The 13,864-nt window shown below is 45.2% G+C and overlaps 1 protein-coding gene across 1 annotated transcript in view; it reads right to left on the bottom strand.

Annotated features, from left to right (window-relative positions):
- The window catches only part of hps5 (HPS5 biogenesis of lysosomal organelles complex 2 subunit 2), a 38,111-nt gene that overhangs the window by 3,107 nt on the left and 21,140 nt on the right, over positions 1-13,864 (bottom strand). Inside the window, exons 13-21 of the mRNA XM_055924353.1 lie at positions 10,897-11,052; positions 10,122-10,190; positions 7,629-8,230; positions 7,431-7,551; positions 4,168-4,317; positions 3,423-3,656; positions 872-978; positions 415-544; positions 64-111 (exon numbers count right to left, since the gene is read on the bottom strand). Coding sequence (XP_055780328.1) covers positions 64-111; positions 415-544; positions 872-978; positions 3,423-3,656; positions 4,168-4,317; positions 7,431-7,551; positions 7,629-8,230; positions 10,122-10,190; positions 10,897-11,052 — 1,617 coding nt within the window. The remainder of the gene's footprint in view (positions 1-63; positions 112-414; positions 545-871; positions 979-3,422; positions 3,657-4,167; positions 4,318-7,430; positions 7,552-7,628; positions 8,231-10,121; positions 10,191-10,896; positions 11,053-13,864) is intronic.

Raw genomic sequence — 13,864 nt, 5'->3', positions numbered from 1 at the left:
GCCGGGGAGAGGGTAGGAGCCGGGGAGAGGGTAGGAGCCGGGGAGAGGGTAGGAGCCGGGGAGGGGGTGGGAGCCAGGGAGGGGGTGGGAGCCAGGGAAGGGGTGGGAGCCAGGGAGAAGGTAGGAGCCAGGGAGGGGGTGGGAGCCGAGGAGGGGGTGGGAGCCGAGGAGGGGGTGGGAGCCGAGGGGGGGGTGGGAGCCGGGGAGGGGGTGGGAGCCAGGGAGGGGGTGGGAGCCGAGGAGGGGGTGGGAGCCGAGGAGGGGGTGGGAGCCGAGGAGGGGGTGGGAGCCGAGGAGGGGGTGGGAGCCGAGGAGGGGGTGGGAGCCGAGGAGGGGGTGGGAGCCGAAGAGGGGGTGAGAGCCGGGGAGGGGGTGGGAGCCGGGTAGGGGGTGGGAGCCAGGGAGGAGGTGTGAGCCGAGGGGGTGGGAGCCGAGGAGGGGGTGGGAGCCGGGGTTGGGATATGGTCAGTCGGTCTGCTGTTACTACACTGCTGAGACAGCTGGAGAAGCATCTTCCACTCATCCATGGTCTGAGGCACCATGCCTGAGAATCACACCAGGAGAGAGTTCATTAAAGACACATATATAGATATAGATATATATATAGATATATCTATCTATCTATCTATCTATCTATCTATCTATTTATCTAGAGAGAGAGAGAGAGAGAGAGAGAGAGAGAGAGAGAGAGAGAGAGAGAGAGAGAGAGAGAGAGAGAGAGAGAGAGAGAGAGAGAGAGAGAGAGAGAGAGAGAGAAATAAGAGCATTCAGGGTTGTGATCATGTAGACCAAATATTTACTAAACCGTAGTAGTAGTACATTGAGAGGCTAATCCCTTCTTAATTCAAATGATTACTATGAGAGTCATTACCACTGGGTTCCTCCAGCAGACTCATGTCATCCAGTCTACAGATGGTAGAGAAAGCCTCTGTACGACGCTGGAGCTCACAGCACAGGTACACATAGCCAGTCCAGTACCTGCACAGAGAACACAGTCATTATAACAGTCCTAACAACACAGGTACACGTGGAAAAACATTAGCCTGCATTAAATGGTGACATGATATCGCCCCCTCCTGGCAGAAATCAAGTAATGTCTCTTCACCCATGATCAGTATACATCACACACACATACACACGTGCAAACGTTTGGGGTCACTTCAAAATGTCCTTGACAGAAAAGCAACTTTTTTGTCCATTAAAATATCATCAAATTGATCAGAAATACAGTGTAGACATTGTTAATGTTGTAAATGACTATTGTAGCTGGAAACTGCTGATTTTTTTATGGAATATCTACATAGGTGTACAGAGGCCCATTATCAGCAACCATCACTCCTGTGTTCCAATGGCACGTTGTGTTAGCTAATCCAAGTTTATCCTTTTAAAAGGCTAACTGATCATTAGAAAACTATTTTGCAATTATGTTAGCACAGCTGAAAACTGTTCTGATTAAAGAAGCAATAAAACTGTCCTTCTTTAGACTAGTTGAGTATTCGGTGCATCAGCATATGTGGGTTAATTACAGGCTCAAAATGGCCAGAAACAAATACCTTTATTCTGAAACTCATCAGTCAATTCTTGTTCTGAGAATAAACTGGCTATTCCATGCGAGAAATTGCCAAGAAACTAAAGATCTCATACAACGCTGTGTACTACTCCCTTCACAGAACAGCACAAACTGCATCTAACCAGAATAGAAAGAGTGGGAGGCCCCGGTGCACAACTGAGCAAGAGGACAAGTACATTAGAGTGTCTTGTTTGAGAAACAGACGCCTCACAAGTCCTCAACTGGCAGCTTCATTAAATAGTACCCGCAAAACACCAGTCTCAACGTCAACAGTGAAGAAGCGACTTTGGGATGCTGGCCTTCTAGAGTTGCAAAGAAAAAGCCATCTCTCAGACTGGCCAATAAAAAGAAAAGATTAAGATAGGCAAAAGAACACAGACATTGGACAGAGGAAGATTGGAAAAAAGTGTTATGGACAGATGAATCTAAGTTTGAGGTGTTTAGATCCCAAAGAAGAAGAGTCCGACTCATTGAAGAAGAACTCCTCGTCCAGTTTGAGGTGAATAATCCCAGTTCTGTGATCCAGTAGCTCTTTTCGGTCATAATAGACGGTAGCAGCAACATTATGTACAAAACGAGATCGAAACAATGTGAAAATAAAATAAAATAGCACGGTTGGTTAAGAACCGATAATTCTAAATAAATCACCAGCAAAGTACCCCCACATCATCACACTTCCTCCTCCATGCTTCACGGTGGGAACCACACATGGAGAGATCATCCGTTCACCTATTCTGCGTCTCACAAAGACACGGCGGTTGGAACCAAAAATCTCCAATTTGGGCTCATCAGAATAAAGGACAGATTTCTACCGGTCTAATGTCCATTTCTCATGTTTCTTGGCCCACGCAAGACCCATATTCTTATTGGTGTCCTTTAGTAGTGGTTTCTTTGCAGAAATTCGTCCACGAAGGCCTGATTCACACAGTCTACTCTGAACAGTTGATGTTGAGATGTGTCTGTTACTTGAACTCCGTGAAGCATTTATTTGGGCTGCAATTTACCCGCTGTAAATCTAATGAACTACCTCTGCAGCAGCGGTAACTCTGGGTCATCCTTTCCTGTGGCCGTCCTCATGAGTGCCAGTTTCATCATAGCGCTTGGTGAAACTTTAAAAGTTCTTAAAATTTTCCAGATTGACTGACTTTCATATCTTAACTTCTTGTGGGCAGGGGGCAGCATTTTCACTTTCGGATAAATAGCATGACAAAATTCAACTGTCTGCTACTCATCCCCAGAATATAAGATATGCATATTATTAGTAGATTTAGATAGAAAACACTCTGTTTAGAGTAGTTTCTAAAACTCTAGTTTCTAAAACTGTTTGAATCATGTCTGTGAGAATAACAGAACTTATGTAGCAGGCAAAACCCTGAGGACAAATGTTTTTTTTGTTTTTTTGATGTCACTGTCTTTTCAATGAGTTTTCTTAGAGACACCAGATTTCTAATGGACTTGCTTGCAGTTCCTACCGCGTCCACTGGATGTCACCAGTCCTTGGAAATCGGTTGAGGTTATTCCTTTGCGTAATGAAGAAGTAGGGCTATCGTAAATGAGGGTCACATGAAGTACATTTTTTGAGAGAGGCACGTTACGAAAAAAGTTGCGTCAGTTTGTTTTCTTTTTGTATTGAACACATATCATCCCGTCTTCAAATTGATTGATTATTAACGTTTAAAAATAACTAACGTTGTTTATATATATATATATATATATATATATATATATATATATATATATATATATATATATATATATATATATATATATATATATATATATATATATATATATATATATATATATATATATATATATATATATATATATATATATATAAAATGGTCTTTACCCGTGGCTCCTGCATGTCTCAGACATCTTCTGTTTGGAGGCCAGGTCAGCTGGAAGGCGGATCAGGAGGGACAGGAGACGACCATAACCCCAGCTGAAGAAATGGGAGTGCCATCTCGGTTGTCCGTCTGTGGTCAGTGTGTCGCTCTTTTGAGGTGCATCGTGGGTAAGGGCCAGCTCCAGCCAATCCTGTCGCAGAGTCTCTGGTTGGAGGAGGGACCCAAGGAACGACAGTCTAAGGGAGAGAAACAGAACAGCATGGTGTTCATTAGGTACCAAATAGAAGAATGTACTGAAGCACAGAGGGATAACCTGGATTTGAGTAGTTTCTGTTGCAAAACGTTATAAAATGTTTTCCGTTGTGTACCCTAATGAACACGACCTAGATGTATTCATATTGAGGGCTGTGATACATGTGGTGGCATTTTCCTGTATTAACAAATGAGGAGAGTTACAAACTACACACCAGTCAGAGTTATACTTAAACTACATCTTTAATAAGCTTTAAGCTTTAGCCTTTGACATTCAACAATTCACTATCTATAATGAACCATTGAGAGTGACTACAGAAAAATACAAAGATCTTTTATAGCCAAGATACACCCCTCTCAACTTACATGACGAACCATAGATCTTAGGAACAGTTCACAAAGGTACATTTTCCACGACATACATTCATTAACTCTTTAAAAATGGAGAGAAAGATCTATAAAAACATTGTACTTCACGGTTTAGTGTAAACCTACCTCTGTTCCTCGGCCCATGATTGGACAAGGTTGTCTAGGTAAGCCAGGAAGTGGCTATGTTTGGCCATGGCTGTGATGTCAGAGGGGAGGATTGTAGGGTAGAACTGGGTGAAGGAGCGAACTGCTAACTCTCCATGCTTCTCATACAACCTACACAAAAAGAGGAGAGGAAGGAGATTTAGAGAACGTTATCATGAACTACTGACGAGTGAGACAGACATTATGATGCTCAGGTGACTTAACCCTCCTGCTGTGTTTCGGTCGAATTGGACCGATTTACACATTTTCTCTCTGAAAAATGTAGTTCGTTTAATCTGATTGTCATAAGGTTTCATGACTTTGTCCACACAGGGCATCTGAACACACAAAATAAATATGGATGATTTTCATGACATTTTGGGTGTATTATTTAACTTTTGTACACCCGTGGTGTTCCCGGTCAAAAATTACCGGTCATTAGAAATGAATGGGTGAGACTACAATTAGTGTATAAAATTGAGTTCAGGCACATGTCCATTCATCAGATGGACACACTTCCTCTCCCAGACCCCCACATGCATGTGTGTTTGAACACACACACACACACACACACACACACACACACACACACACACACACACACACACACACACACACACACCTTCTTGGCTTCCATGGCAACCCCCACGGGAACCTTTCCCAATATAATCTTTCCCCCAAGGGAACCACACCTGTTGGCATTCTCACAAACAATCACAACATTGTTTCAATAATATATAGAACTCTTCTCACAGCTCTGGTATATAAAGCTTTTTTGAGGCTTTGCTCACAATTCATTCTGTGGCAGCACAATGACCAAACGATATACTGTATGTGAGGCTCTTGATCATATCTTTGATCATGACACTGGTGAGGAGGAGAGAGTCCTTGTTAGACTTTAACAAAGTAGTCTGTGATAAATAGCACAATATGTTTCATCTGAGTATTTGTTATAGTCAAAATAATCCATACATTATGCTTTTTTTAAACTCAAAAACAAGTTGCATGAGCTCAGGTCAACGAGGCCTACAGGCCATAAATAGCAAATAGAAGTTCAAAACTTGTAATGTTGATAAAAGATCTAACACAACATTAGGTGATAATATATGTATTATTATGGATTTATAATCAGCTATAATGGGGCGGTCATTATGGACAGCGAACACAGAATTATTTAACATGAAACGAACACAACAGGAGGCGAAGCTGAGGTCGACTGTCGAAGCGAGGCGAAGCTGTGGTCGACTGTCGAAGCGAGGCGATGCTGTGGTCGACTGTCGAAGCGAGGCGATGCTGTGGTCGACTGTCGAAGCGAGGCGAAGCTGTGGTCGACTGTCGAAGCGAGGCGAAGCTGTGGTCGACTGTCGAAGCGAGGCGAAGCTGTGGTCGACTGTCGAAGCGAGGCGAAGCTGTGGTCGACTGTCGAAGCGAGGCGAAGCTGTGGTCGACTGTCGAAGCGAGGCGAAGCTGTGGTCGACTGTCGAAGCGAGGCGAAGCTGTGGTCGACTGTCGAAGCGAGGCGAAGCTGTGGTCGACTGTCGAAGCGAGGCGATGCTGTGGTCGACTGTCGAAGCGAGGCGATGCTGTGGTCGACTGTCGAAGCGAGGCGATGCTGTGGTCGACTGTCGAAGCGAGGCGATGCTGTGGTCGACTGTCGAAGCGAGGCGAAGCTGTGGTCGACTGTCGAAGCGAGGCGAAGCTGTGGTCGACTGTCGAAGCGAGGCGATGCTGTGGTCGACTGTTGAATCTGCGGTTGACTGTCTGAGCGAGGTGAAGCTGCGGTTGACTGTCTGAGCGAGGTGAAGCTGCGGTTGACTGTCTGAGCGAGGTGAAGCTGCGGTTGACTGTCTGAGCGAGGTGAAGCTGCGGTTGACTGTCTGAGCGAGGTGAAGCTGCGGTTGACTGTCTGAGCGAGGTGAAGCTGCGGTTGACTGTCTGAGCGAGGTGAAGCTGCGGTTGACTGTCTGAGCGAGGTGAAGCTGCGGTTGACTGTCTGAGCAAGGTGAAGCTGCGGTTGACTGTCTGAGCAAGGTGAAGCTGCGGTTGACTGTCTGAGCAAGGTGAAGCTGCGGTTGACTGTCTGAGCAAGGTGAAGCTGCGGTTGACTGTCTGAGCAAGGTGAAGCTGCGGTTGACTGTCTGAGCAAGGTGAAGCTGCGGTTGACTGTCTGAGCAAGGTGAAGCTGCGGTTGACTGTCTGAGCAAGGTGAAGCTGCGGTTGACTGTCTGAGCAAGGTGAAGCTGCGGTTGACTGTCTGAGCAAGGTGAAGCTGCGGTTGACTGTCTGAGCAAGGTGAAGCTGCGGTTGACTGTCTGAGCAAGGTGAAGCTGCGGTTGACTGTCTGAGCAAGGTGAAGCTGCGGTTGACTGTCTGAGCAAGGTGAAGCTGCGGTTGACTGTTAAAAATAGGTGAAGCTGTGGTTGACTGTCTGAGCAAGGTGAAGCTGCGGTTGACTGTCTGAGCAAGGTGAAGCTGCGGTTGACTGTCTGAGCAAGGTGAAGCTGTGGTTGACTGTTGAAGCTAATGGTTGACTGTCAAAGCGAGGTGAAGCTGCGGTTGACTGTTAAAAATAGGTGAAGCTGCGGTTGACTGGTAGGGTGATTTGAAGCTGCGGTTGACTGGTAGGGTGATTTGAAGCTGCGGTTGACTGGTAGGGTGATTTGAAGCTGCCGTTGACTGTTAAAGGTGAAGCTAGTGGTTGACTGTTAAAGCTAGTGGTTGACTGTTAAAGCTAGTGGTTGACTGTTAAAGCTAGTGGTTGACTGTTAAAGCTAGTGGTTGACTGTTAAAGCTAGTGGTTGACTGTTAAAGCTAGTGGTTGACTGTTAAAGCTAGTGGTTGACTGTTAAAGCTAGTGGTTGACTGTTAAAGCTAGTGGTTGACTGTTAAAGCTAGTGGTTGACTGTTAAAGCTAGTGGTTGACTGTTAAAGCTAGTGGTTGACTGTTAAAGCTAGTGGTTGACTGTTAAAGCTAGTGGTTGACTGTTAAAGCTAGTGGTTGACTGTTAAAGCTAGGTGAAGCTGCGGTTGACTGGGAGAGAGGAAGGAGGGGAGAAGTGAGGAGAGAGGCGGGAGAGGGGAGGAGGGAGGAGAGAGGAGAGGGAAAGAGGGGAGAGAGTAGAGATGGGAGGGAGGAGAAAGTAGAGGGGAGGGAGGAGAGAGAGAGGGAAAGAGGGGGGAGGAGGAGAGGTGAGGGAGAGAGAGGAGAGGGGAGGTGGGAGCAGAGGGGAGGAGGGCTTATCTACCTGTGCAGGTGAGCGAGGAGCATCGGAGCGCTCCAGGGTTGTAGTTCTCTGAGACAGCGTAGAGATTTGAGCAGGTCTCCTTTCTGGATCACCTCTACCACCTTACTGGACTGGGTTAGCTCTGGCAGGGGAGAAAAGCCCTTTTAATAGTGAACGTGTGTGTGTGTGTGTTTCATAGAAACTGTCCATGGTACACACCTAGCATGGCCTCCATGAAGGAGGTGTGGACCTCAGGCTGGTCCCCGTAGCCGAGTAGACACATCCTCCTCACCCGCTCCTGGTCCAGAAGGAAGAAGAACCGTCTCAAGAATGCATTGACCCCTACTACACCCCTCTCTTTCTGGACAACAGGGTCCCCAAAATAGGCCAGCTCCAGGTACAGAGTGGCCAGCTGGGTAAGGTGAGCCTGGAGGTCTGGGGGTAGAGGTTTGGGGGACCACACCCTCAGGTTCTCTTCAGTGGAGGCCTTGTCAGGTCTGTGGGAGTCCTGAGCCTCCCTCTGGTCCTCTTGTCCTCCATTTTGCTGTGGGGAATCCTCTCCTGTCCTCCCTTCCTCCTGGCCGTCCTTTGTCAGTTCCTCAGGAGAGCTCGAGGGGATCTCAGACTGAACATTCTCTGGAGAGTTTGCAGCATCTTCCGTCTCCTTCACACCGGGGTGACCCTCACCAGCTGGGCTCTGCTTTCCCAGACCTAGATCCAGCTCAGGACCTAGAACCCTCTCCAACACAGGAATCCACTCCTGTAGAGTTTCTATTAGACAGGCTGGGTCCAACAGAACCAAGGGATCCTGGATCTGAGAGCTAAGATGGGTACAATAAAAGTCATAAATCAGATTAGCTATACATCTTTGATTTGGCAATTTAGGCAAGTCAGTTAAGAACAAGTTCTATTTACAACGCCGGCCTACCCGGGGAACATTGGGTTTAACTGCCTTGTTCAGGGGCAGAACGACAGATTGATTTTTACCTTGTGAACACGAGGATTCGATCTAGCAACCATTCGGTTACTGGTCCAACGCTCTAACCACTAGGCTGCCTGCCGTCCTAGAGGGGTATGTATCTAGGGTTACCATGTCCTAGAGGGGTATGTATCTAGGGTTACCATGTCCTAGAGGGGTATGTATCTAGGGTTACCATGTCCTAGAGGGGTATGTATCCAGGGTTACCATGTCCTAGAGGGGTATGTATCTAGGGTTACCATGTCCTAGAGGGCTATAGGGTTACCATGTCCTAGAGGGGTATGTATCTAGGGTTATCATGTCCTAGAGGGGTATGTATCCAGGGTTACCATGTCCTAGAGGGCTATAGGGTTACCATGTCCTAGAGGGGTATGTATCTAGGGTTACCATGTCCTAGAGGGGTATGTATCCAGGGTTACCATGTCCTAGAGGGGTATGTATCTAGGGTTACCATGTCCTAGAGGGGTATGTATCTAGGGTTATCATGTCCTAGAGGGGTATGTATCCAGGGTTACCATGTCCTAGAGGGGTATGTATCTAGGGTTACCATGTCCTAGAGGGGTATAGGGTTACCATGTCCTAGAGGGGTATGTATCTAGGGTTACCATGTCCTAGAGGGGTATAGGGTTACCATGTCCTAGAGGGCTATGTATCTAGGGTTACCATGTCCTAGAGGGGTATGGGGTTACCATGTCCTAGAGGGGTATGTATCTAGGGTTACCATGTCCTAGAGGGGTATGGGGTTACCATGTCCTAGAGGGGTATGTATCTAGGGTTACCATGTCCTAGAGGGGTATAGGGTTACCATGTCCTAGAGGGCTATGTATCCAGGGTTACCATGTCCTAGAGGGGTATGTATCTAGGGTTACCATGTCCTAGAGGGCTATGGGGTTACCATGTCCTAGAGGGGTATGGGGTTACCATGTCCTAGAGGGGTATGGGGTTACCATGTCCTAGAGGGGTATAGGGTTACCATGTCCTAGAGGGGTATAGGGTTACCATGTCCTAGAGGGGTATAGGGTTACCATGTCCTAGAGGGGTATGTATCTAGGGTTACCATGTCCTAGAGGGGTATGTATCTAGGGTTACCATGTCCTAGAGGGCTATAGGGTTACCATGTCCTAGAGGGGTATGGGGTTACCATGTCCTAGAGGGGTATGTATCTAGGGTTACCATGTCCAAGAGGGGTATGTGTCTAGGGTTACCATGTCCTAGAGGGGTATGTATCTAGGGTTACCATGTCCTAGAGGGCTATAGGGTTACCATGTCCTAGAGGGGTATGTATCCAGGGTTACCATGTCCTAGAGGGGTATGTATCCTGGGTTACCATGTCCTAGAGGGGTATGTATCCAGGGTTACCATGTCCTAGAGGGGTATGTATCCAGGGTTACCATGTCCTAGAGGGGTATGTATCCAGGGTTACCATGTCCTAGAGGGGTATGTATCCAGGGTTACCATGTCCTAGAGGGGTATGTATCTAGGGTTACCATGTCCTAGAAGGTTACCATGTCCTAGAGGGGTATGTATCTTGGGTTACCATGTCCTAGAAGGTTACCATGTCCTAGAGGGGTATGTATCCAGGGTTACCATGTCCTAGAAGGTTACCATGTCCTAGAGGGTTACCATGTCCTAGAGGGTTACCATGTCCTAGAGGGTTACCATGTCCTAGAGGGTTACCATGTCCTGTATAGTCACGTATAATAAACAGGGTTGTAGTGTTGCTCTGTACTCACAGTCCTTTCTCTGTAGCTGTTATCAGGTCCTGTAGATCAGTCTCTGCATTTCCTTGGTCCAGACACTCCCTGGGTAAAACACAATACAAGGGAGGATAGGGAAGGGAAGACAATCATTTGGTCTGGCTGCAGGTGCATTTCTTTGCTTTGAAAATGAAGACAGCTTCCTACTGAATGGACATCGCTAAAGCTGTCCAAGACAGACTATAGAATATAGACTATAGAATAAAGACTATAGAATATAGACTATAGAACCAATAGACTATAGAATACAGACTATAGAATAAAGACTATAGAATATAGACTATAGAACCAATAGACTATAGAATACAGACTATAGAATAAAGACTATAGAATATAGACTATAGAACCAATAGACTATAGAATACAGACTATAGAATAAAGACTATAGAATATAGACTATAGAACCAATAGACTATAGAATACAGACTATAGAATAAAGACTATAGAATATAGACTATAGAACCAATAGACTATAGAATACAGACTATAGAATAAAGACTATAGAATATAGACTATAGAACCAATAGACTATAGAATACAGACTATAGAATAAAGACTATAGAATATAGACTATAGAACCAATAGACTATAGAATACAGAATATAGACTAAAGACTATAGAATATAGACTATAGAATCAATAGACTATAGAATACAGACTATAGACTAAAGACTATAGAATATAGACTATAGAATCAATAGTAGAGATCAGTACAAGAAGGGGAAAAAAGCAAGCCAATATCTCAACTCACTCGTGGTCAACGTCCTCTGGGAACGGTACGGTGGTAGCTACGGCCTCCACATGTCCTTGACCCCCGTCCTTCGGGTCAGGGGGACGTGGCCAAAGGTCAGAGTTCATCTGGAGAGTGTTGATCTTCTCAGTAGTCTTCTTCACAAAACTGGAGACACTGAGCAAAAGACACGTAGGACAGTTAGCATCCAGGCTGTAGTAGAAAGCTCTGCTGTGACACCAGCCCACTCTGAAATGCCACTGTCCTCTTGTCTGAAGTAGTGGCTTATCTACGGACTCACTTATGGCATAGACCCAGTAAACATTTTAGAAATATATATATATATACACATCTTTATCTTTCCTACAGGTCACATCTGTAGACTGTAAGTAAAGAATAAACAGACAAAACCATACGACAGTTTAAAGTGTCTCTACCTTCTTGCCCTTTGTGCTGTTGTCTGTGCCCAATAATGGAGGTACCGTGTTTTGTGGTTCCACCATGTTGTGCTGCTGCCATGTGGTGTTGGTTCCATGTTGTTGTTATGTGGTGTTTCCACCATGTTGTTGTTATGTGGTGTTGCTACCATGTTGTTGTTATGTGGTGTTGCTACCATGTTGTTGTTATGTGGTGTTGCTACCATGTTGTTGTTATGTGGTGTTTCCACCATGTTGTTGTTATGTGGTGTTGCTACCATGTTGTTGTTATGTGGTGTTGTTACCATGTTGTTGTCATGTGGTGTTTCCACCATGTTGTTGTTATGTGGTGTTGATACCATGTTGTTGTTATGTGGTGTTGCCACCATGTTGTTGTTATGTGGTGTTGCCACCATGTTGTTGTTATGTGGTGTTGCTACCATGTTGTTGTTATGTGGTGTTGCTACCATGTTGTTGTTATGTGGTGTTGCTACCATGTTGTTGTTATGTGGTGTTGCCACCATGTTGTTGTTATGTTGTGTTTCCACCATGTTGTTGTTATGTGGTGTTGCTACCATGTTGTTGTTATGTGGTGTTGCTACCATGTTGTTGTTATGTTGTGTTTCCACCATGTTGTTGTTATGTTGTGTTGCTACCATGTTGTTGTTATGTGGTGTTGCTACCATGTTGTTGTTATGTGGTGTTGCTACCATGTTGTTGTTATGTGGTGTTCCTACCATGTTGTTGTTATGTGGTGTTTCTACCATGTTGTTGTTATGTGGTGTTACTACCATGTTGTTGTTATGTGGTGTTGCTACCATGTTGTTGTTATGTGGTGTTGCTACCATGTTGTTGTTATGTGGTGTTGCTACCATGTTGTTGTTATGTGGTGTTTCTACCATGTTGTTGTTATGTGGTGTTACTACCATGTTGTTGTTATGTGGTGTTGCTACCATGTTGTTGTTATGTGGTGTTGCTACCATGTTGTTGTTATGTGGTGTTGCCACCATGTTGTTGTTATGTGGTGTTGCCACCATGTTGTTGTTATGTGGTGTTGCTACCATGTTGTTGTTATGTGGTGTTGCTACCATGTTGTTGTTATGTGGTGTTGCTACCATGTTGTGTTGCTACCATGTTGTTGTTATGTGGTGTTGCTACCATGTTGTTGTTATGTGGTGTTCCTACCATGTTGTTGTCATGTGGTGTTGCTACCATGTTGTTGTTATGTGGTGTTGCTACCATGTTGTTGTTATGTGGTGTTGCTACCATGTGGTGTTACTACCATGTTGTTGTTATGTGGTGTTGCTACCATGTTGTTGTTATGTGGTGTTGCTACCATGTTGTTGTTATGTGGTGTTCCTACCATGTTGTTGTTATGTGGTGTTGCTACCATGTTGTTGTTATGTGGTGTTGCCACCATGTTGTTGTTATGTTGTGTTGCTACCATGTTGTTGTTATGTGGTGTTGCCACCATGTTGTTGTTATGTGGTGTTGCCACCATGTTGTTGTTATGTGGTGTTTCTACTATGTTGTGTTGCTACCATGTTGTTGTTATGTGGTGTTGCTACCATGTTGTTGTTATGTGGTGTTGCTACCATGTTGTTGTTATGTGGTGTTGCTACCATGTTGTTGTTATGTGGTGTTTCCACCATGTTGTTGTTATGTGGTGTTGCTACCATGTTGTTGTCATGTGGTGTTGCTACCATGTTGTTGTTATGTGGTGTTGCTACCATGTTGTTGTCATGTGGTGTTGCTACCATGTTGTTGTCATGTGGTGTTGCTACCATGTTGTTGTCATGTGGTGTTGCTACCATGTTGTTGTCATGTGGTGTTGCTACCATGCTGTGTTGTCATGTGTTGCTGACTTGCTATTTTGTTATCTTAGGTCTTTATGTAGTGTTGTGGTGTCTCTCTTGTTGTGATGTGTGTCGTATATTTAAACATTTTAATCCCAGCCCTCGTCCCCCCTTAGGAGGCCTTTTGCCTTTTGGTAGGCCGTCATTGTAAATAAGAATTTGTTCTTAACTGACTTGCATAGTTAAATTAAAAAAATTAAAATATAAAACTATCTTGACTTTACCTGACCACCAAGACATGGCAACACTGTTTAGAAAAATATACCCTGGTACAGTCAGTGACACAGTCACATGTAACCACTGCCACTAAGACCAGAGTAACGGTCGACACCACCTCAGTCACATGTAACTACAGACACTAAGACCAGAGGAACTGTCAACACCACCTCAGTCACATGTAACTACAGACACTAATACCAGAGGAACTGTCAACACCACCTCAGTCACATGTAACTACAGACACAACCAGAGGAACTGTCAACACCACCTCAGTCACATGTAACTACAGACACTAAGACCAGAGGAACTGTCAACACCACCTCAGTCACATGTAACTACAGACACTAAGACCAGAGGAACTGTCAACATCACCTCAGTCACATGTAACTACAGACACTAAGACCAGAGGAACTGTCAACACCACCTCAGTCACATGTAACTACAGACACTAAGACCAGAGGAACTGTCAACACCACCTCAGTCACATGTAACTACAGA

This window comes from Salvelinus fontinalis, chromosome 5 (assembly GCF_029448725.1).
Source record: "Salvelinus fontinalis isolate EN_2023a chromosome 5, ASM2944872v1, whole genome shotgun sequence".
In the NCBI taxonomy this organism is placed as follows: Eukaryota; Metazoa; Chordata; class Actinopteri; order Salmoniformes; family Salmonidae; genus Salvelinus; species Salvelinus fontinalis.
Note: the sequence above shows the minus strand (reverse complement) of the source record. Positions and strands in the feature narration are given on the sequence as shown.